This window comes from Orcinus orca, chromosome 7 (assembly GCF_937001465.1).
Source record: "Orcinus orca chromosome 7, mOrcOrc1.1, whole genome shotgun sequence".
In the NCBI taxonomy this organism is placed as follows: Eukaryota; Metazoa; Chordata; class Mammalia; order Artiodactyla; family Delphinidae; genus Orcinus; species Orcinus orca.
Genome location: NC_064565.1, coordinates 31,896,055 through 31,921,844, shown reverse-complemented (window position 1 = coordinate 31,921,844; position 25,790 = coordinate 31,896,055). Strand labels below are relative to the sequence as shown.

The 25,790-nt window shown below is 33.4% G+C and overlaps 1 protein-coding gene across 1 annotated transcript in view; it reads left to right on the top strand.

Moving 5' to 3' along the window:
* LRP1B (LDL receptor related protein 1B) overlaps nucleotides 1–25,790 on the top strand; it is a 1,810,989-nt gene that overhangs the window by 1,150,860 nt on the left and 634,339 nt on the right. The window contains exons 22-23 of the mRNA XM_049711954.1: nucleotides 10,338–10,538; nucleotides 15,867–16,112. Of these exons, the coding sequence (XP_049567911.1) occupies nucleotides 10,338–10,538; nucleotides 15,867–16,112 (447 nt within the window). The remainder of the gene's footprint in view (nucleotides 1–10,337; nucleotides 10,539–15,866; nucleotides 16,113–25,790) is intronic.

Below are 25,790 nucleotides of genomic sequence, written 5' to 3'. Positions count from 1 at the left end.
CCTGTTTATGTATGCTATTCTGCTCTTTGCAATAAATAATTAAATTTAAAAGACTTAATTCCTCACTTTTAAGACCTTATTAGTTTACAAATTACATATTGACCTATGCTAAATTTTATACCGACCCATGCTAATGAATTCAGTACAGAAAACAAAAAACACTGCACTCAAGCAAACTACATATATATATATAACTTATATGAGAATTGCTACTCCAGCTTTCTTTTGGTTTCCATTTGCATGAAATACCTTTTTCCATCCCCTTACTTTCAGTCTGTATGTGTCTCTAGGTCTGAAGTGGGTCTCTTGTAGACAGCAAATATATGGGTCTTGTTTTTGTATCCATTCAGCCAATCTGTGTCTTTTGGTGGGAGCATTTAGTCCATTTACATTTAAGGTAATTATCGATATGTGTGTTCCCATTCCCATTTTCTTAATTGTTTGGGGTTTGTTATTGTAGGTCTTTTCCTTCTTTTGTGTTTCTTGCCTAGAGAAGTTCCTTTAGCAGTTGTTGTAGAGCTGGTTTGGTGGTGCTGAACTCTCTCAGCTTTTGCTTGTCTGTAAAGGTTTTAATTTCTCCATCAAATCTGAATGAGATCCTTGCTGGGTAGAGTATTCTTGGTTGCAGGTTTTTCTCCTTCAACACTTTCAGTATGTCCTGCCACTCCCTTCTGGCTTGCAGAGTTTCTGCTGAAAGATCAGCTGTTAACCTTATGGGGATTCCCTTGTGTGTTATTTGTTGTTTTTCCCTTGCTGCTTTTAATATGTTTTCTTTGTATTTAATTTTTTTTTTTTTTTGACAGTTTGATTAATATGTGTCTTGGCGTATTTCTCCTTGGATTTATCCTGTATGGGACTCTCTGTGCTTCCTGGACTTGATTAACTATTTCCTTTCCCATATTAGGGAAGTTTTCAACTATAATCTCTTCAAATATTTTCTCAGTCCCTTTCTTTTTCTCTTCTTCTTCTGGAACCCCTATAATTCGAATGTTGGTGCGTTTAATGTTGTCCCAGAGGTCTCTGAGACTGTCCTCAGTTCTTTTCATTCTTTTTTCTTTATTCTGCTCTGCAGTAGTTATTTCGACTATTTTATCTTCCAGGTCACTTATCCGTTCTTCTGCCTCAGTTAGTCTGCTATTGATCCCATCTAGAGTACTTTTAATTTCATTTATTGTGTTGTTCATCGTTGCCTGTTTCATCTTTAGTTCTTCTAGGTCCTTGTTAACTGATTCTTGCATTTTGTCCATTCTATTGTCCATTCTATCTCCAAGATTTCGGATCAACCTTACTATCATTATTCTGAATTCTTTTTCCGGTAGACTGCCTATTTCCTCTTCATTTGTTAGGTCTGGTGGGTTTTTATCTTGCTCCTTCATCTGCTGTGTGTTTTTCTGTCTTCTCATTTTGCTTATCTTACTGTGTTTGTGGTCTCCTTTTTTGCAGGCTGAAGGTTCGTAGTTCCTGTTGTTTTTTGTGTCTGTCCCCAGTGGCTAAGGTTGGTTCAGTGGGTTGTGTCGGCTTCCTGGTGGAGGGTACTAGTGCCTGTGTTCTGGTGGATGAGGCTGGATCTTGTCTTTGTGGTGGGCAGGTCCACGTCTGGTGGTGTGTTTTGGGGTGTCTGTAGATTTATTATGATTTTGGGCAGCCTCTCTGCTAATGGGTGGGGTTGTGTTCCTGTCTTGCTAGTTGTTTGGCATAGGATGTCCAGCACTGTAGCTTGCTGGTCGTTGAGTGAAGCTGGGTGCTGGCGTTGAGATGGAGATCTCTCGGAGATTTTTGCTGTTTGATATTATGTGCAGCTGGGAGGCCTCTTGTGGACCAGTGTCCTGAAGTTGGCTCTCCCACCTCAGAGGCACAGCACTGACTCCTGGCTGCAGCACCAAGAGCCTTTCATCCACAGGGCTCCTTAATTTGGGATGATTCGTTGACTATTCAGGTATTCCACAGATGCAGGGTATATCAAGTTGATTGTGGAGCTTTAATCCGCTGCTTCTGAGGCTGCTGGGAGAGATTTCCCTTTCTCTCGATTTTCATCATTTGAATAGGTTTATAGTAGTGTTATTTTAATTTGCATTTCCCTAATGACATATGATGTGGAGCATCTTTTCATATGCTATTTGCCACTAAATTGTTTTTAAGAGCTAAATGTCGCAAACAACCTAAATAGCCCAAAATGGGGCACTAGGTAGAAACATTATGGTATATCCATATGGTAGAATACCTGGCGACAATTTAGTAAATGGAAATCATTATAATACACTGACATGGACATTTCCCTATGATTAAATTTTGAGTGAAAAGTCAATGAACATATTAGTGGGCATAGTATGTAATATTATTTAAATAAAAAGAAAATAAATACAAGTATATTCTTTTCTATAATAAGAATATTTCTAGAAGATTTCACAAGAAACTGTGGTCAATATTTGTCTTTGAATGGGGGAAAGGATGGCCAGGAAAAAAGAGTGAGAGGTGTGATACTTGTACAGTCTCCCCTTATGACTGACTGTCTTTCCAAGTGATAGATTGGTGTTGACCCATAACCTTTCACTCTAGATTCCACTAGAAAAAGTAACGTACATTGTCAAGTAAGGTCCCAGGGTTGAATTAAGAGTTAAGGATGAAGTAGTCTTTAGCAGAAGAATGTAACAAAACTAACTGGCACACAAGGGGATTTAACTCTGACGGTGGCTTCATAAACATCATCCTCTGTTCTGATCCTCTCATGTAATGAAAATCCATTGTGGGCTTGTGTGAATGGCAAAGTGTTATTCTTTTCTATGTTTAGGTTTATTTGGGTTTTTTTGTTTTTTTTCCCCTTACCCCGTTGTTGTATCAGTAAATAAAAAGTGAAATGGTGAGTTTAATCTATGGTAAAAATCAATCTGGATAATTAGAACCAAACTTATCCTACAATGGAATAGTGATTTTGTTAAAATTATATGGTGGATTGTATATGAAGAATTTCTAAATAGAGCACTTTTTTTTCCCTTCCTGTAACTGACCCTATGGTATACTTTTATTTATTTCTGATGAAATAACATGGTGAGCTCTCCATTGTCTATGTGCTCTAAATCTAATAGATTTTTTGTGCGTATAGCTTCTTATAAGCCTTGTACGTTACTCTCTTTATTCCTCCCACTAGCATTTTTAAACACTTTGCTGTATACTTACTCTTTTCCTCCTTTAATCCTGTATCTTAAGTAGGAAATACCCTCCATTCTGCCAAGAAGGTGTCTTCTTTAGCTATTGATCCTGTGACCTCCTATATCCCATGGGACCTTACTCATTTTTCTTGCTCATGTCTTCAATTTCTTTCTCTACACTAATTTTTCTTTTTCTTTGTAAATATACCTAGCACAGTAACCTCAAAAACATTTTATTTTATCAGTTTTCCTGTCTCCCTCCTTCCCTTCGTTGAATCATCTTGTGTAGTGTACCTCGATGTCTTTTTTCTCATTCATTCTTTTACCTTTTGCTGTCTAACATCCTCTCCCTGCCTTTGATGGAAATTGCTGTTTCAGTTGTCACCAGGAATGATTTTTCAGCCCATCCTCTTCTCAATCTTGAGTCCTCCTCTGCCATTCAGTAACTACGTGAGTTTGCATAGATTACCAAACCTCTCTAAGGTGCAGTTTTCTGATCTGTAAAATAGAGATATTAATAATGATAACCAATAGACTGTACAAAAAGTGCCTAGAACATAGTATGAACTTAATCAACAATACCTTTGACTGTTACTACTGTATAGTGACTTCTTTCTCTGCAATACTTGACCTTTCTCTCCAATACATATCCTTTCCTTGAAATTTTCCTTATGAAATCTCATATTGAATTGTCCTCTTTCCACTCAGCATTTAGATTTCTATTTTTATTTCACCTTCCCTTGCTCCTTTTCCCTTTGCCTATCCCTTATATTTAATTTTAAAATATCTGTTGAATACATAATCCATCTCAGACATTGCACAGATTTTTCTCTTAATTTCTCTGTTTTACTCCTCTCGTCTTTCTGTAAGGTGTCCATAGCAAATTCTTCTGTTCCCAAAGTTTCAACCATCACCTCCAGGTAAATGCCTCCCAAATTTCTGTCACTGATGTTGAACCCCACGCTTCAAACCCATTTTTTCCATTGCTATGCTCAACATCCCACTTTCTCTCCAAAGCCAGAAATTCTTCCTCTCTCCTCTATTTCTGTTAGAAACACCCTTCATTCTCCTAAACATTTAAATTTAAAGCAGAAACTACCTTTTGACACTTCCAGCGTGTAATAATTTTCCAGGTCCTACTGATGCTACGTCTACAGTTTCTCTTAACAGCACCCATTCTGTTCTTTCCATTCACACATCAGAGCTTAAGGTTAAGTCTGTATTGTATCTCACTCAGACCTTTGTGTCGTCTACTATTTTTATCCCTGACAATTATTATCTTCAATCCATTCTACACGTGTTTTTAGGTTCCCCTTACTTTGTAAGCTGGGACCTGATCACAGACTTTCTCAAAATCTTTCAGTGGTTCTCCACTGTAAGATTAGGAGACACTCTTGAATTAGAAATCAACATTTCATGAACTGTAGTCCCAAAGTGCTTTATTGCTGCCTCTGGAGCAAGTCCCACCCTTGCTCTGTCTATGCATTTATATAGGAATTGCATCTTATATGTGGGTTAGATTCAACAAATAAAGTTAAAACTGCCTATTCAAAATTACCATTGAAAATCATCCATAAAACTCAGTATACATGGTTCTGTATATACAGTTTTGATGAAAATTTGTACATAAAGCTGTATCATTAAGAAAATATTTAGCATAAAACAGAATAAATGTACAAAATGTAATTTTATAGTGCATTCACTCAGAAATGGAAGAGGGACCAAATTAAGGGAGAGTTGATTTACTTTCACCATCTATGCCCTGACACACTCCCACTGAGTAGCAGCAGTAAAGTACCATACTATTAAATTGTTCTCTCTCTCTTTCCTTTTATTTGCTTTTGCAGAGGGTATGTATTTGAATGTTAAGACTATACAGATAAGACAGCTGTTTGGATGAAATGCCTTTTTTCTTGTGTCCGTATCTACTATTCACTGCCACTCTTCAAAACCCCTTTCTGAATAACATCTTAGTAAAGCTTTCTCTTCCTCAGCCTTTCAATCATACATCTTTTCTAGCTCCTTGAAATTCCATAGCACTCTGTAATTGTTATAAGGCTTTTTTTTAATCTCATCCTTTTTTTATAGAACGTTTGTCACTACTCGACTTATTCCTCCACAAGGTCAGGAATTTGTCTTTCCAATTTTCCTACAGTGTTCAGTAGCTAGACAGGTACAAAATACTCAATAAATATTTGCTGAATTGAATCAAAGCCAAACATTGTTAGAGAAATAAATATGTATGTGGGATTAAAGGTTAGTAGTATACAAATTAAAAGACATTGTATTTCAAAAACCAATATTCAAAAAAATCATATTATTAAGTAAATCCCTTTGGATTTTTTCTAAGATTCACTTTTCTTCATACCCATATTCTTGATATTAACTGCCAGTCATATCCCAGGACAGAAATTGTCCTCTTATAGCATGTTGTCTTTCATAAAGACAAAAGACAGTCAAGCAGTTCACAAATTAATAAATCTATTTTTTTAAAATAGCCAAAACAGTTTAACAGAGAGAAAAGGAACTTTGGAAGCGATCATGTAAGTTTATTTGAGGAAAGCAGCACATTTTCTAGGAATTCATAGGACCTCTTCGTTTTCCGATAGCTGTTGACTTTCTACTGACTTTAGACCTAAACTGTATATTTCAAGGTTACACAAATCAAAATAGTCCTTACAAAGTCCTGAGTGTGTGTATGAGAGAGAGAGAGAGAGAGGGTGTGTGTGTATGTGTGTGTGTGTGATTGTAGTAACTGCCATGATACCAACATGCTGATTTTTGCTATTTCTGTTTTTTGTTGCTGCTGTTGCTTGGCCGTTCTTATTCTCTTTGCTCAAAGGACAAAACTACAATTCCCAGAAGAGTGTGTCTTGCACACATAGTAATAAGCAAGTTGAAAACATCTTCATAAATAAATCAGAAAATATTATGTAGAACTCAACTTGATAATAAACACCAAATATTTTTTTAACCTGTGATATCTCTTTAAAGAAGAATTAGTAAAGACAATTTGAACTTGGTTTACTTGGTTATTTGAACTTATTTGTGCACAATATTTTTAAAAGTTATTTTTAAAGATCTTGTGTTTTTAGATATTGGATGTGTATAATTTCTGTAACACATTTTAGAATTATTAATCTTTATTTTGTTTTAAAAATACTAATTTGACCTGAGTTTCAACTTTCTTATATATAAATAAAGGAAGGAGCTTAAACAAGAGAAGTTGTAATACTTTACTTTTTACTATGTTATGTCCAGTGATTTCACTATGTAAGTATTTGTCTTGATACAAATCAAGTAAAAATCAACACTCTTTAAGCATATTTACTAAGGTAATTTGCTTTTGGGTTTTATTCAATTAATGGGTATGAAATAGAAATTTAACTAAACTTATCATACCTGGTGTACTCTCTTATCCACATTTTTATAAAAATTAAAACCAAACAAGAAAGGGAAAAGCAATTAAGTTTCAAACATCCCCTGCAAAATCAGTGGGAGGAGAGAGCTATTGAAATTTGTACATTTTATCTAAGCTACGTATTCATATTTATTCATATCTCTGGTAACATAATCTATGTTAAAGTTATTAGTCATTTGCATAAGATTTTTCTTTACCTTTTCCAGGCAGCATTTAGATCAGGGGTGGCAAATAGGCTTTACTGCTACTCTGACTCTAAAAGATTGATAGTGATTTATGGATGGGTTTGTTGAAACAATTTTAGGGTCATTCTGGAGTCAGTGGTTAAGAATGTCATTATGGGGTGTGTATGAGGAAAATGTAAGCTGCATCTTGATTTACAAACTAAAAATGGAAATTACTATATTATTCTTGAATTCTCCCTTCATTCTATTATACTTGCAGATGATCCCATACAATTTAATACTTAAGTACAGGATGTCATATTTTAGACTACAAATATGTATTATGCATTGATCTTGTCTTGCTAACTAGATTATAAACTCCTTGGTGACAGGGAACGGGTCTTAGGACTTTCTTATACTACTTAAACTCTCTAGGAAAGTATAAGGCACAGAGTAACCTCTGTATTTGTAGAAACTATCTGACTTTGTGGCATATGTGTATATGTTTCATCTTTATCATTTTAAAATGAGCTAGTATTTTTTTTAAAAAGTTACATGGAAATATAGTGGAAGGAAAACAAACTAACACAAAAGGATTCAATGAAAAATCCATCTGGCTTCTACTCCAGGCACCTTGTCTTCCTCGCCAGAAGCAATCATTTTTCATTATTTCCTGCATAACCCTCCAGAAAGAATTCATGTAGAGACAAGCCTATGCATGTGCTTATATTGACATATGTATGGAAATATAGTCACAGATATTGATAAACAGATAATTCTATTCTAATATAAAAGAAAGCCTACAGCAAACTCAGGTGTAGGCCTTTTTTTTTTTTAACATGATTTGAAGATTGTTTTATTTTAATTTATGCAGAATTATCTCATTGTTTTTCACTCAAGTGTATAATTTCAATGTATGGATGCATTGTAGTTGATGTTACCAGTCTTGCAATGCTGATTTAAGTTGTTAACAGACTTTTGCTAATATATACAAAGCAGCAACACATACCCTTGCATATGCATCTTTGCACATCAGGCAAATATACCAATGAAAAAAATTCCAAAATTAGAATTGCTGTGGTGAGGAGTTGATACATTTTTAATTTACTAGATTTCATAATATTGGCCTACAGAGAGATTATCCCAATTTGCAGCCCCTTCAACACTGGGGTTGTTTTTTTATACCCTTGTCAAATCTATCTTTGTGTTATACAACTTTTTAATCTTAATCAATGTGAGAGAAAAAATGCTATCATATTGCTGTTTTTGTTTACTTTTTTAATTGAAAGATTTTTTGAACATCTTACGTTTGTAAGCCATTATTGATTCATTGTGAATCTTGCACTTATATTGGTTTATTGATTTATGAGGCTTTTCTATTTTAAAGAAATATGCCCTTTTTGTCAAATATAATGATTTTTTTTCTGTTTTATTGACTTTATGTTGACTCTGTAGATGGATTTTATTGCTCAGTGTGGACAGTATTTAAGTTTGTCAATTTGTCCTTTATGTTTTCTATGTTTGTAATGTTCTTGTTTTAATAGCTATTTTATTCTAGAATGTGTATTATCATTGTTATTATTTTAAAACACTTCTTTGATCTGTCTATATTTTTTTTTGGTGTAAGGATCAAGTAAAGATTCAGCATTTTTTTTTTCCTCCAGGTGGCTCATCAACAATCCTAACATTATTAATTTCATAATTATTTATTCTCTACTATTTTGAATTGCCAGTTTTTGTATATTAAAACCATGTACATAAATGACTGTACTTCTCATGTCTCTATGCTGTTTAATTATTGATGCTTATTGATATCCTGTTATGAAAAAAATTTAACCAATGTTACTTTAAAACACTTCTAAATTCCTGGCATATATAGTTCCTACTCATTAGTGTTCCTCTATTTTTTTAGAAGACTCCTCATGATATTTGCAGTTTTATTTTCTTAAGTTTAGGATAAGTTCATGGGATTACAATAATATTGTTACTATTTTATTGGGATGGTATTAATTAGGGGAAAAATAATACCTTTAATATATCTTCCTCTCTAAAACCAAACTATATCTTTATTACAGGCTTCTTTTGAGTTTCTTTATAAACTTTTAAATTTTCATATAAATTATATACAGTTTTTGTGTAGTTTAACTCAAAATACTTTGTTTTATGGTAGATTTTTTGGTTGACCTTTTCTTCTACTATATTATCTTTGTATATATGAAATCTATTTATTTTTGTATAATTTTTGAAACTAGCTACATATATTTTAAATTCTTAGTTTCTTATAGTTCTTATTTAGTTTTTATTGATTTATAATTATGTGATTATATTAACTGCATGTAATGATATTCTCTTCTAGTTTTATACCTCATTTCTTTCTGTTGTCTAATTATATTACATAATATTTCCAGGCAATATAAAATAATAACATTATTAGTTTTATTTATGATGTTAAAGCAAAATTTTATAATGTTCCTCCATTTATATTCAATTTAATTAATAAAGTGTTCATTTTATGTGAATAAAATAATTCATTTTATTTTAAGAGTATTTTGATCAATAAATAATGTTGAATATTATCAAATTTATTTATATTAACTGTGGAACTGATCATTTGTTTTTCTCTTATTTGATATATAGTAGCATAGAGAATTATTAATATGTTTCTATAAATAAAACATCTTTTCACAAATATTTTAAATATTTTAAAATTCAGTAGCCTTGAGTTTGAAGAAGACATTTAAATACATAATGACTCTTGGACATATAAAACCTAACATTTTTCCATTTCCCTTTTATTTGCCCCACTCATTTTATGAGATGTTGGCGTAGTCAACCGATAACCAGTATTTATCTTTAGGAACATTTTTTATTCACATTAACATTGTATAATTCAGAAAAGATGATTAATTAGAAGAAAAATACAAATATTCTGGAAAGGAAGAATAATTTGCAATGAACAAAAACAGTTTACATAGTCAATACCCATTGCTTTCTAGGAATTTCACATTGTTACTTTTGAAACATTCTGGCTAAACAATAATCACTTCATTTTTTTCTTTCAAAGTCAATAAAGAACATATTTCTCTAAATTTTGTCTGTATATACTTAGCTACTAAAATGTTTAGTAACATTTTACATTCTTCTATGAAAGGGCATGTACATAAGTCTGAATGTGAGGAGTTGAGTTGCTAAGGTTATAAATGTAAATAGAAGGACATCTTCACCTTCAAAAATAAAGCATTCGCTTAATTTTAGGTCTCCAAAATACAGTGATAGCACCTATCTAAATTTAGGGCACTGAAAAGGACTTATAAATAAAATTTGCTTTTAAAAGTAATTAAACTTTCAATGAGTTACAGATTTTTTTTTTAAATAGGGTAAGGCAATAACTTGAAACTAAAGAAAATATCAGGGCTTTAACACTAAGAATACTATTACAATGAGGACAAGAACTACTCAAATGCTGTCATGAAAATGTCAAACTATCAGCAAACAGATTTCTTGCTAATGGCAATTTGTTCTGCCTCTGACTGAAGACAATGACTACTCATTATTCCAGTGGCTTAATTGCAAAAATTAAATGCATGTTGTTGCTATTTTCTTAAGGGAGATGCATCAACAAAGACTGGGTATGCGATGGAGATATCGATTGCGAAGATCAATCAGACGAAGATGACTGTGACAGTTTCTTGTGTGGGCCACCCAAGTACCCTTGTGCTAATGACACTTCGGTCTGCCTGCAGCCAGAGAAGCTCTGCAATGGGAGAAGGGATTGTCCTGATGGGTCTGACGAAGGCGACCTCTGTGGTATTGCACGTTTCACTGCATTGCTTCTTTCTGGAGACTAGAACCTTTTAGTCCACTAGCTGATAGTTATTATAGTAGCATTTGTTCCTTCCAGTCATTTCTTTAAATGTAACTTTTAGGGTTGAATCCTGTTTACATTTTACAGGCACTGTATATTTATTTAAAAAATTAAATATGATCAGAAATCTCAAAAAATGAAGCAGAAAAGTCTACCTGATCCAACTAACTTAACAATTGTACAGCTGCGTTCATCATTTAAATCTCTGAATAGTCAGTGATGTTCCCACAATTGAATTGATTATATTCTGTCAGTGAGTTGCTCAGAACAGAAGACTCCTGTTATTATTAAACTATGGGATGAAATTTACTACCACCCAATGTATTTTGTCAGGACTTCAGATCATTACAACGGAAACCTTTTTTAAAAAGAGGAAAGGAAGAAACTGGATAATGAAATCAATAGAATATTACTTGATTTTATATAATTTTCTCAGAAGTTTTTAGTTTTCATACAGTAGCTTTCTTTAGTATGCTTTATCTAGTTAAAATGATGATTTTAGTGTGATAGCTTTTGAGCTTTAAAATCACTTTTCACTAGCCATCTCCTTATGCCACCAGCACATATAAAGCAATTATATTTCCTTCTCTGTGGGGAGATCAGAGAGTTCGCAAGGAGATTTTAAAAATATGCTTTCTAGATAATACTGAAGGTGACATCAATAGAGTAATGACGAAGATTTATAGCATGATAAGAACAATAATGAGATGACTTGAGGCTGTGAGAAAATGACTTTAGGAAATGATGAACCTGCCTGATTGGAAATAGGAAAGACAACTACATTTAAGCCTAAAGTTATCATATATTGATATTAATTGAGCATTAATAGCATACTGAGTGATATAAAAAAGACTATTATTCTTTTTAAAATTTATGTAATAAAACATCCTTTCTTCCAAATTGTCTGTGATTCTATAAAACAACCTTGAAACAGTAAATGCAAGTCTTCATTCAGTGATGCTATCATTTAAACAAACAGAAACCCTAAAATTAAATCCAAAAAATTACAACTAAAGGATGACAGACTTTATTTATACAGTTTATCTGTATTCACTTCTTTTTCTCCCAGCCTGTTCTCCCTGATGGAGTAGTTCGGTGGATGGAAAGATCTCTTACATTACCATGTATGAGAATTGCTCATGAAGTTTGTAAGAGCAATTCTAAAAGAAGGAAACTGTCAACAGTCTTAAAATTGAAAGTGTATAATTATAGAAAAAAATGAGATTTTGACAAGTTTGAATTCTATTCTTCAATTACTTCAATTAAGTCACCCTAGGCAGGTGGCTTAATTTCTGGAACTGTCAGTTTCCTTATTAAAAAAAATGGAGATGATATCTATTAGGAAATCATGGTAATAATAGCTAATGCACTACAGGTCTTGAAATAAATTAGTGCTTTTCCATCTTTTCTTCACCCTTTGGGTTAAATGAAGTAAATAAAAGGTGAAGAAGAGAAAATACAGTCATTAAGAAAAATGAAGAGAAACATAAGAAAATGCAGCCTTATTTTCCTATTCTCTGCTCCCTAAATTGGGAAAATAAAAGAGAAAAGGAGATTTCTTCTGAATCATTTCTCTGTCTACTTCAAGATTGAAAATCAGTTCTTGCTTATCAAGCTACTGTACTCATTGGCTAAGAAGTCTTGCTCAAAGATTTTAAATGATTACAGGGAGTGGAAAAGGTCACAGTAAAGCTAGGTGTGGAAGTACCAGAGGAGATAAAAAGACATTTTTGTACTGATTGCAGCACTGTGGCATATTGAACTCACATACTCTGTCCTTTATCAGGTGAAGTTGAGGGAGAATTAGAACAATGAAAAACAAAAACAATCACTGGTCAAGGGATTGACTGAATTGCAGAAGGCTCTTCTTTCCTCTGAAAAGGTGCTTTTATGTGCACCTTTGTAGTGTCAGTTTGTAGATGGTCGGCAATATTGGTTCCTGTAGGGAAATGACACTTTGGTCTCTTGTTTTCAAATCCTTTTCCAACCAATACTAGGTTAGGCCCTGTCCAGCCAGGCGGGGATGTTGGTTTGAGTGCTGCAGCAATGGGCATAATGAATCATTTACCCGGTGGACATGAAAGATATACCAAGTGAATTAACTTTAAATAATTGGCATGAATTGGCTTGTAGCTAAAGAGTGGATTTTAGAGAAAGATACCCAAAGTTGAAAGGGTTTTTTAAACCATTTGCTATAGATGGTGAAAATGTAGGGTGTGCCCTCTTCATGTCAACTCCTTCCAAATAGTTGTATCTAAAATAGCTGTTTTTTATCCCCCTACTCCCCGTTGAAACAAAAACAGGGATTGATTCATATCCTGTTCCTCAATACATGTAAAATATATGAAAATTACTTGTAATCTGTAGACAGTATTTGGGAGGTGTCTTGAGATGTAAACATCCATCGTTTGGGTAGTGAGGTTGTTTGTTTTCTCCAAATAAATCTGGTCTATAAAATTTTAAGAAAAGAGAGAGCTCAAGAAGATAAGTTGAATCCTGGTGGAGAGATTATTTTTTCAGGGGGAATTTTAAGTGATTTCAAGAGGAAAGAGATATGCACTTAAGAAAGAAATAAGAAGAGATTTCAATCATTCAAGAAGGGAGTTAACTGTTGATTTTTGTTATAAGGGTATGTCAAAGATAAAACTGGATACTAGTTAAAGTGATATTTACTCAGTAATAACTATTGCAATAGGGAAGAGTATCCAATATTAATTGAAATCAGCTTCACCAAAACAAAAGATGAGAAACTTTTTAAAGGCTGGAATGTGCTATGGGAAAGGCACTAAGGGGTGTTAATGGGGCATTGGCCCATGTGACTAGGCCATCTGGGTTTGTTAATTGGTGCTCATCCCAGAGAAGAGACAAACTTCTCATATCTTTATGACTGGAGGCAGTGGTACAAGTCAGAGCAAGGTACCCACAGGGTTGGGAGTAAGGGTGAGAGAGTTATCTCCTTAAATGTTTGCATTTCAAAAAGATGGCTTTCAGATCCTGGGGTTGGGAGGAACAGTTCTGAGTGGTAGATGATTGACATCTCAAAGGTACAGAGAAAGGATTTATCTTGCAAGCTTTCTAAAGTAACTGCTCTGAGATGGGGCTCAGGGCCCTATCTTCCTATCATCAGGTTTGGGGGAAAACAATAGTAGATTTCTGCAGCATCATGGAGTCATAGAGCTTTCTCAGGAAGACACTTTAAGGAGGGCTGAGGTCATTTTAGGGATGCTGCTATGAGCTGTTAAAAACTGTGCTAGTGTTTGTCTAAGTCTCTTATTGGCTTGGGAAGAGGGGATTGGGGAGAGGATTAGACAATGAAATTGTTTGTGCTGAGAGTCTGCAGTTTTATCAGCCAAGACTGAGGGTTCAGAGGTGCTTGACTAAAGCTTGGTTAATGAGAAAGTCTTTGTCGGGTAGCAAAAAATTTAAAAAGAAGCTGCAGGATTTAATGATAGGTTTAGGGTTAAGGGAAAATTGACAAGGGGCTAGCCATACAAATATTGCCATTAAATTTATATATTAAATAGAGTTTCAACGTGAATTTTGTTTATCCTTAAATCTAGGATTTAATTCCACAGGTAGTGTCAGAGACATTTGAATGCTGAGAGAACAGTCATACTTGAAATAAGCTAAAAGCATTGTAACAATTTTTTTCACCCGCTGTGTATGATGACATTTCTTTACAGTAATTCTCTTGAAAAAGAATGTCAATGGAACAAAATGGGGCAAAGACTTTGAAACGACTGCTGTTTTGAAATGATTATGATTACAGGTGAACAAACATATTTGAAGGAACCAAGAAATGAATCTATGTTTTTTTTCTTCTAAAATAATGCCAAACTTGAATTCTTAGAGAAAACAGTTAATGTAATCATTTTTCTTTTCTTATTACTGTAACTTCTTTTATGGTGACAAATGTGAAGAATAGTTGACCCATACAGAAGTTTAAAATGTGTAGAGAATATTTTTGAAAGTCTTACATTCCAGTCCAATTTTTTGAGCTGGATGAATTTCTATAGAGAACAGGAAATATTAGAGGTATATAAGTAATTATTATTGCAATTCGCCAATCATTGAACAACATTCCTTTTCAGTATGTCTCAAAACACACCTAACTGAACAATCTTTGAAAACTACTCAAACATATTTTTAAAGTAAAGAAAGACAACGCTTCTTTTGGCCTTATTACTATGCACCTAATAGTATATAATAATAGGTAATATCATGGTTGCGAAAACAATTATTTGCTATTTTTGTCAAGGGCGTAAATATGACATCTTGAAATTTCCCAGTTGGACAAATACTAGCTCAATTTAGGGGCAGTTGTGTGCTTTTGGATGATTTTGTTAAATTTTGTTATTCAACAAATATTTTTAACTGCTTACTCTATGCTAGGCACTATGCTAGCTGTGGGATATACATGGTAAACAGAATGAATATTTTGCATACCCTCATGGATCCTACAATCTTGTGATGAAATAGAATGATAAATAAATATATCTAATGTGTGATTATAAACTATAAGTGCCCTGAAAGAGAAGTTCTCTTTCTTTATACAACAGTCTACTTGCTGATTATTTCAGCCAAAATGCCAGGTCAAGTATTTTGGTGTATTATTTATTATGTTTCCATGGCCTCATTGAATTAATAATAATAACCAATATGTGAAATACAATGTATAATTTACCTAATTTAAAAATAAATATCTAAGAAAATAAAAGTAAATAAATAAATATCTGTAGCCAGTAAAGGACAAACTAATCCATTCTGGATTATTATTATAAATCACACTATAGGTGTAGAAAAAGATATATAGATATAATACATACATGTGTATGTGTATGCCTGTTTATTTATAAACACTGAGATAAGTCAGATTTTCAGATCACCAGTGTATGTGAGTCCCTTTTAGAAGCCCTCAAAAACTGATTTTGCATAACTGCTAAAAGGCTCAGCATAATCTTTCCAGTAATAATGGAAACATTGAACTCACTTTACTTCTATGGAGTAAAACAAAGTGTACTCCAAAGATTTATAGAAATGAAAATCTTCCATTCCCAATTTCTGTCATATAGAACTCTATTTGGTCATTAGATGAATTATTTCATCATTTCTACCCCAACTTCTGGGACAAAAATCTAAAGAGTGCTTTCTCCATTCATTTATAATATCCTTTCTCTAATTCCAGCCTTAGAGAATTGAGTTCAGTGATTAGTATTTAATTGAGCAAAACAATTGATGATGCCCTATAATCTGTTCCTCTCCTTTTATAGATGAATGTTCACTGAACAATGGAGGCTGTAGCAACCACTGTTCTGTTGTTCCTGGAAGAGGAATTGTCTGTTCTTGCCCTGAAGGACTTCAACTCAGCAGAGACAATAAAACATGTGAAATTGTAGATTATTGCAGCAACCATCTGAAGTGCAGTCAAGTGTGTGAGCAACACAAGCACACAGTCAAGTGCTCATGTTATGAAGGGTGGAAGCTGGATGTGGATGGTGAAAGTTGCACAAGTGTCAGTAAGTAGATGTGTGTTTTGCTATATTTAAGAATAGCAAGTGATATGTGTGTTGTGTATCTTGCTATATTTAAGAATAGATATTGAGAAAAAATGCAAAAACACCTCAGAAAATCAATAATGGGTACAACTAATTTTAGAAAAGGCATTTAAGTATAATGTGTCATATTAGACTGACTTCAAAATCTTCTGGACAGAAAATATTACACTAATCCTTTACCATTACAGTCCATCTGATTACCTTTTCCTTAAGTAACTGTTTTTGTCATCTTCCTCCCTAGGTGCTTATTTTTGTATGCTCCAAAGCATTTACTTTTATTTCTCTTTGAATGTTTAGAACCCTCCAAAGACTGGCCCTGTCCCACACTTCCAACTGTATTTCTACTACTCTTGAAAACAACTGCTTGCTCTGGCTGTGTTCATCTTCTGATTGCCCATTTAAGACATTCTGCTGATTCTCTAGATCATATTCCACAGTAGGAAAAGCAAACAAAGGCTATGGAATCTGAAATTTGAACTCTAATCCTATAAATGGCATTCATTATGTATGTGGCTGGCAGGTTACCTAAAACTCCTTGAGCCTTAGTTTTCTCATCTTTCAAATATCAATTCCCATTACAACAACATGCTGTAAGAATAACATGAAGCACTTTTTGCTGTGCCCTATACCCATTAGGTGCTTAATGAATGGTGGCTTCCCACTGTCTTCTCCAGATTCTTAATTTGAGTCACAGGACACTTACAGGTCCATGGATAGAATTGAAGGGGTCCATGAAGTTTGTTAGGGAAAATTTTACACCTTTATTTTCTTTAATCTCTCACTGAAGTTTAACATTTCTTTCAGCTGTGAATGTATACCACAGACCAGTTCTTAGCAGCAACTATGACTGTGTTTCCAATAGAAGTGATAGGCATATTCATATCACGTTAAAGTTGTTGCTAATATCGCAAAATATCACTTATGTTCAGGCTTTGAAAACCACTGCTACTTCAATAATGGGAGTCATTAGACCCACTGCTCAATCTTGTTATTGAATGCATTAATTTTAAAAAGTACATATATTACTCCATCAAAAATTGGGTTTTTTTGAATTTTGATAATTGTATTTGAATATATTTGATACTTTTTTTTTTTTTTTTTACTTTTTTCTAACTGTTTTTGTAGTCTTTAAAAATTTCTGATTAGGAGTACCCAGGCTTCATCAGGCTCCTAAGAACCCATACATCATAAACTTTTTTCATTTTGTTTCTTCTGCTTATATTGTACTTTCCCTCTTTGTCTCTAAAAATCCTGGATATTTTTTAAAACCTACTAGGTCAAATCTTTCTTCTTTAATATAGAGTCTTCTTCCAAATATTCTTACTCTCCACTTATTTCTCCTTTCTATATCTAGAATTTGTCCAAGAAAATATGTGGTCACATTTTTAATTTGCTTTTTTAATTTCTATCTTCTTCCTTTGCTCTTTACTTCTCCAATAAAGTAATAAGCATCTTGAAGTCAGAAATCAAGTTATAGACTTTTCTCTTGTGTTTTACATAGTATCCAATAAAATAATATGCAATTAAAAACATGATTTTTTTCAGGGAATGTTACATTATTTTCTTATTTTATTTCAAATGTTGTCTTGTAGTTGTTTTTTCCTAGCTGTTAAAATCTGAGTCCTATAGGCATAAGTTTCACAAACATTTATGTAACTCTTTCTCCTCCAAAATTCTTGCACAATGTAATTGGCATGAAAGCTGAAAAAAAATAGCAGTTTGTTGTAATAAAAATAGCCGTTTCATATACATGTTTGGAGTAGGAAAATGATAGATCAAACTTTGACCTCAGATATAGTTATAATCATGTTTTACATGAGAATTGGCTCTAGGTCTGGTTTTTGGATACAGATGACAAAATGATTGACTTATTATAGTGGCTTTGTACTCTGTGAAATCAATCACAACTCAAGCTGAATATTAGAACAATTCAACATTTGAATATAATTTACCAGGTGCAAAGATAATTCTTCTAATGGAATTGACCCCTTCTACCCTCAGCTTAGAAAGAAACTCTAATAGTACCATATCATTTCTCACTGTTAAGATTGCTGTATTTCACACCTGGCTTTGTTTATAATTTGACAGAGAAGCAAAAGTATATTTTACCTTTTAAAGTTAGTACAGAGCTTTTCTTACATGGAAACTTTAACCTGCTGGTAATTTATCCCTTCCTCAACATACAGTGTATTAAATACCATTTTTAGCATTTATATTGTTACAGATAATAGAGGTTTTGTTAGGTATTAAAACTTATTTTTGATTTAAACCAATTTTCATACATAAAACAAATTTATTCTGTGTTTTATTCATATCATTTCTTTTTGAAAAACCTACAGCAGATTCATAGTTCAATAAAAATGAATTGACTATTGATTATTGGACTTTAAAAGTAAAATTTCTTTTTTCTTGTTCTTCTTTTGTTCTTCTTCCCTGCTCTTCTTTTGTCTTTTTCCCCAACATTCTTAAGCTGAGTGCTTCCTTTTAAAATGTGTTCTCTTTATTGAATGCAATATCTGTGCTTATTCTTTTGACATTATAAAAATAAAAAATAATAGTACTCTTTATGCCACAAATTAGAAGCATGACTCGCCCATTTTTTTCCTCCTGAATTTTCTCTGTAGTTGTCTCATATTCTCTTATTTCTTTCTAATCATCCCTTCCTAAATTCTTTACACTCTGCCATTGGTTGAATTGCTGAGATTACTCTATTTTCTCTAAGTTCACTTTTAACATCTTATTAGTTAACTATAATTATTTTCAAAATACTATTTTTATAATCTTTTTTTTATTTAATAAAAATAAATCTCACTTCTCTTGGGTACCTGGATACTTTATTTTATCAGTGCCTTACATGTTCCCTCTTTAATACATAATTTATTAATCACCTTTCTCTGAAGTATTTTCTTTTTACTTATGAAAACCCAGACTATTGCTACTGACTGCATTTCTTTTCTATCTCTGGTTTCTTTGCTGTTTGGTAGTAGCCTACTTACAAATTTGCAGCATATTTCTAGTAACATTGGAAAGAACATTGTAGCATCTCCCTTTTATTTTCTTTTAGCCTGAATTAGGTTAGATTTACCCACCAATGTATTTCTTTGTTCTTAATCGCTCGTTTTTTAAAAGATTTTTTTATAAATGTATTTATTTTAAAACATATCTTTTTAAAGAAAGAGATCATGGATGTAAATACAGAACTGCGTAAACATAATGATCACCTAGCAGTACACTGTGTCCATCACCCAAACATTTTTTATTTTTTGGAGCCCCATTTACTTTATATTTTTGTATTGAGTTATAGTTGATTTGGAGCTCCATTTACTCCATTTTTTATTTATTTAAACAAATTTTTTTATTGCACCCAAACTTTAATTCTAAAAAAAAAGCATCTGTGCCACAGCACAGTCCAGGCAGTTGTAATGATCATGGCAGTCTTCTTTCCAGCCTATTTTTTATCATCCTCTTGTTTCTCCAGTTTGTGAGAAGTAAAATATCAAAAAGTTGAAGGAATATAATATTTTTATTGAAAAGGGAGAGGGTAATCCAGATCTGGAAGATGAGAATTGATGAAAAGAGCTCAGACATATAGTAAAGAATAAAGTGATGTTAAGCAGATGGGCTACCTTGGGGAATAATGGAAGATAAAAGGTGAAGAGATCAGGGCAGTGAAGCTGTGGTGGTTTACAGTCTGGCCATCCATTCCTTTATTTATCTTAATAAAGTGAGAGTTTTACATATCAGTCTCCATTCATGATTTTAAAAGTAACTATTCATTATTTATGAAAAGAACCTCATATCCTCAGCCTGACATTAAGGGCTTTCTTCATTTTTGTTCGTTTAATCTCTCCAATCTGATGTTTCATTGTCTTCCACTGTGGGTTTCCACTCCACGCACATTATTTATGGTTTTGTCATGAGTAATGATAATAAATGCATCATGGCCAAGAATGTAAAGTACTTTCACATATATGACTTCATTTTACCACCGCCTTCATGTACGCTGCTCATTGCCATCTATGACTTTTCAGTATGACAGTATTTTCTACATTCTCTCTGGAAATCTGAATCCTATACTCTATTCAAAACTCCCACCTCTATGAATCATTTCTTTTTTTCCTTTCTGGTTTTTCTTTCTATTTTTATTTTTTTTTATTTTTTATTGAAGTGTAGTTGATTTACAATGTTGTGTTAGTTTCAGGTGCACAACCAAGTGATTCGGTTTTATATATGTATATATATGCCTTTCAGATTTGTTTCCCTTATAGGTTATTACAAAATATTAAGTATAGTTCACTGTGGTTATCTGTTTTATACAATAGTAGGTCCTTGTTGGTTATCTATTTTCTATATGGTAGTGTGTATATGTTAATCCCAAACTCCATATAAATAATTTCTTAAATTTAATTATAATATTACTGATAGCTACCATTTATCAAGCATCTAAAATGTCATAGGTAATTTATTTATAACTCACAAGAAGCCAATTAGATATTATTAATTCTCTGATTTTATACCTATGGAAACTGAGACACAGAAGGTTACTTCATTTGCCCAGAGCCTTGTGGTAAAGAGATGTTAGAGAAGAGCTTTTGCGCTTCATTCCTCCTGACTCCAAAGCAAGAGCTTTTACAAGCCATTCCAAAGATCCAGGCCATCTCTATGTACTGTGTGCCCTCAGATTCCCACGATGCCTTTGAACAGTCTCTTTTATAAGCTTATTTCTGTCCCTTACACCTGTGCTTTTTTCAGAGTGGAGGTTGAATCAAATTATTTTATAGTTCTTTTGAAATATATGAAAATTGTGAAATATATGAAATTTTGGTAACATTTCTCCAGAAAAAGTCTTATTTTTACCTATTTTCATATATTATTAAAGTATATATCTCACTCTATCTTTTTATTTTATATATTCTTAATTATTTCCTACTTTCATTCCTTCTGTTGTTAATTTGTACATATATTGTATATGTATATCTACCTGTATATGTATTGGTCCTGCCATAGGTTTATCTATACTTTATTAATCTTTCAAACAAATGACTTTGGGTTTTTTTGATAATCTATTTTTCTCTATCTTATCAGTTGCTGTAGTTATTTTTTCTAATTTCTTTGTGTTAATTCTTTTTATATTTTCTGAATTATTGAGTTTAAGTAAGATGTTAATTTTTAATGGATGAATTCTCAACTTTATTTAACTAGCACAAATACACAGAGAAGGAAAACATTAAATTGTCAGAATGTTACATTGTTTTTCCTTATATAGATGGAAAAGTTTTCAGAGCTGAGGATAGTTATACAGATTATCTGAATGAGGTAAAAAATATATATGATTTTTAGTTAACAGTGAACTAAAAATAGTATATGTACAGTTTTTTACTCTTTATAAATTTCCACACTTATTACCATATTTCTTTTTTCTTATAACAGATACATTGAGGTATACACTTCAGTGGTTTATAGTATATTTAGAGAGCGATACAACCATTACCGCTATCTAATATTATTATATTTTAATCACCCTCTCAACAAACCCCACAGGCATTAAAAGTCACTCCCCATCAACCCCTACCCCAGGCCTGACAACCACTAATTTATTTTCTGTCTCTATAGATTTACCTATTCTGGACATTTTATAAAAATGGAATCGTAGAGTATGTGGTCTTTTCTGACTGACTTCTTTCACTTGTCATAATGTTTTCAATGTTCAACCATGTTTTAGCATACATCAGTACTTTATTTCCTTTTATTGTAGAATAAAAATCTCTTGTATTGATATACCATATTTTGTTTATCCATTTATCAGTTGATGGACATTTGGATTGTTTCCAATTTTTGCTTATTATGAGTAATTCTGCTGTGAATATTTATGTACAAGTTTTTGTGTAGACATGCATTTCATTTCTCTTGGGTGAAAACTAAGAATGGAATGGCTGGGTCATATGGTGACTCAATATTTAACATTTTCAGAAACTGCCAAACTGTTTTCCAGAGTGGCTACTTCATTTTAAAACCCCATCAGCAATGCACGAGGGCTTCAGTTTCTACACAATCAATTTCCATCAGTTTTTACTGTCCATCTTTTTTTTATTATAGTCATCCTAGTGGGTGCAAAGTGGCATCTCATTGTGCTTGACTTTTTTCCCTTATGCCTAACAACGTTGAGCATCTTTTCTTGTGCTTATTGGTCATTTGTGTATCTTCCTGGACAACATGCCTGTTCAAGACCTTTGCCCAGTTTTAAACTGTGTTATTTATCTTTTTAGTTTTGAGTCATAATTGTCTTTTACATATTCTAGATACAAGTCCCTAATCAGATATGTGCTTTGGAAATAATTTGTCCCATTTTGTAGGTTGTTTTTTCACCTTTTCACTTTCTTGATGTTGTCCTTTGAAGGTCAAAAGTTTTTTGTTTTTTTTTTTTTGGATGAAGTTCACTTGTTATTTTTCTTTTGTTGCTTGTGTTTTACTGTGCTAGCTGAGAAACCATTGCCTAATCTAAGGTCATTAAGATATACTCCTATGTATTCTTCTAATAGTTGTACAGTTTTAGCTCTTACATTTAGGTCTACAGTACATTTTGAGTTAATTTTTATATATGATGTGAAGTTTGATCTTCTTTCTTTTACATGTGGAAATCCAGCACAATTTTTTTTTTTTTTTTTTTTTGTGGTACGTGGGCCTCTCACTGTTATGGCCTCTCTCCCATTGCGGAGCAGAGCACAGGCTCCGGACACTCAGCGGCCATGGCTCACGGGCCTAGCCACTCTGTGGCATGTGGGATCTTCCCGGACTGGGGCACGAACGCGTGTCCCCTGCATCGGCAGGTGGACTCTCAACCACTGCGCCACCAGGGAAGCCCCAGCACAATTTCTTGAAAAGACTCTTCTTTCCCCATTGAACAATTCCCTGGAGATTGGGCTTTTGGGGGAGCTCCAAAACCCATCTGTCCCCTCTGGTGGTTTCTGGGCTGTCTGTGTCCAAGGCTGCCACAAAGCTGGGGAAAGGGAGACATGATTGGTGCATGTTTGTTTTTTTATATTAATTTATTTTTTAATATTTATTTTATATTGGAGCATAGTTGATTAACAGTATTGTGTTAGTTTCAGGTGTATAGCAAAGTGATTCAGTTATACATACACATGTTTCTATTCTTTGTCAAGTTCTTTTCCCATTTAGGTTATTTTACAGAATATTGAGCAGAGTTCCCTGTGCTATACAGTAGGTCCTTGTTGGTTATGTATTTTAAATATAGCAATGTGTATAGGTCAATCCCAACCTCCCAGTCAATCCCTCCCCACCCAGCCCTTACCCTCTGGTAATTATAAGTTCATTCTCTAAGTCTGTGTGTCTGTTTCTGTTTTGTAAATAAGTTCATTTGTATCATTTTTTTTTTTAGATTCTGCATGTAAACATATCATATGATATTTGTCTTTCTCTGTCTGACTTACTTCACTTAGTATGATAATCTCCAGGTCCATCCATGTTGCTGCAAATGGCAGTATTTCATTCTTTTTTTTTTAAATAAATTTATTTATTTTATTTATTTATTTTTGGCTGTGTTGGGTCTTTGTTGCTGCGTGCGGGCTTTCTCTGGTTGCAGTGAGTGGGGTCTACTCTTTGTTGCAATGCGTGGGCTTCTCTGTGTGGTGGCTTCTCTTGTTGCGGAGCACGGGTTCTAGGCGCGTGGGCTTCAGTAGTTGTGGCGCACAGGCTCAGTAGTTGTTGTTCGCAGGCTCTAGAGCACAGGCTCAGTAGTTGTGGCACGTGGGCTTAGTTGCTCCGCTGCATGTGGGATCTTCTCAGACCAGGGCTCAAACCCGTGTACCCTGCATTGCCAGGCGGATTCTTAACCACTGTGCCACCAGGGAAGCCCTATTTCAAACTTTTTAATGGCTGAGTAACTGGGATTGATGCATGTTAAAATGCTACAAAGTTTGCTGTTCTCAATGATATTCAGCATTTTTTCTTAATAAACACTCACTGGATTGTTACTAGAATTTGGTTAATTTCTAGAGTTTAGAAGAAAGATAATTTTGACGATTTTGCTAGTATTCTCATTGTTTTTATAGAGGAGAAAATTTTTGGAAGTCCTTACTCCACCATTTAGAGATTATTCTCTATATGATTAATTTTTAATTGTCTCATGGTTTTTAATCTACACATTTGATGCCATAATATCTCTATTTCTGAATTCCCTATTTGAGGTCCTGTTAGTCAAGAACTTGTTTAGTAATTATTTTTAGTTTAAAGCATATGAGGAGCTTAGCAGTCTTTTTTGTTGATTTTTAGTTTCATTTCATTGTGCTCAGAGCATGTGTTCATTATTAGTTTGATTCTTTGCTATCTCTTGAGGCTTACTTTGTGGACTAGAACATGATCATTTTGTTAAATGTTTCATGTGTACTTAGAGAGAATATGCCTTCTGTTTTGATGGCACCAATTTCTATATATTTCCTGTGTGTTGAGTTTTGTGTTTATTTTGTGGTTCTCATTATATTTGTTATAATTTTTTCTATCAGTTTGAATGGGTTAAGGTTGAAACTCACACAGTATAATCATGGATTTATTAATTTCTCCATTTAATTATGTCAAGTTTCGCTTTATATATTTTTTAATCTATTATCGGGCATATACTATTTTTGTTTGTTTTTTGCGGTACGCGGGCCTCTCACTGTTGTGGCCTCTCCCATTGCGGAACACAGGCTCCAGATGCGCAGGCTCAGCGGCCATGGCTCACGGGCCCAGCCGCTCCGCGGCATGTGGGATCCTCCCGGAACAGGGCAGGAACCCGTGTCCCCTGCATTGGCAGGCGGACTCTCAACCACTGCGCCATCAGGGAAGCCCTGGGCATATACCATTTTAAGAGTTATATTTTATCTGTCAAACTGTTCATATTATCATATAATAGTGAGCCTTTTTATTTCTATGAAAGCTGTTTGCTTTGAAGTTTCTTTTGGCTAATATTAATGTTAATTTATTAATAAGGCAATTAGTATTTTATGACTATTCACAAATAAAATTTTAGAACAAACACATCACCAAAATTATTTATTTAAAAAATCAAGACAGCTAGACCTATGCAGTTTTCGTGATGGCCTTTTATTGTTAGCAGAGGCAAGAGTAGAATCCAGCTCTTCTATCATAAAATTTCTTTCTACTCAGTTGTAACAGAGAAGGCAATAATTTTTGGTTCAAGAGAATATACTTTCTCAAATAGAGCATGAAAGTAAGAGCAATAAACGATCTCTTAAATATGAATTCTCCTGAAGGGAAAGCATGTTTTATAGTATTTGTTATGCTGAATTACCATGCTCAGCATATATGTCATGCCCAAACAATTCTTGTTTTATTTATGAGTATTTCTTAGAAGGTGATATGAAATTTCTTCTATTACTAGTTTAAAATTTCATTCAGAAAACTAATTAATTTATATAGGAAATATATGCAAATGCTAAAAAAAAATGAACCTATGCAGAATAAAGTAAAACTTAGTTTTCTTCCCACTCCTGAACTCATCACCAGTTCCCATGGCAGAAGTAACAGCATTCCTTCATTAATCTTTTAAGATGTATTCTGTGATTTACCATCACACAGGTCTAGAAAAATCTTTTATTTTTTAACTTAAATGGTAGCATA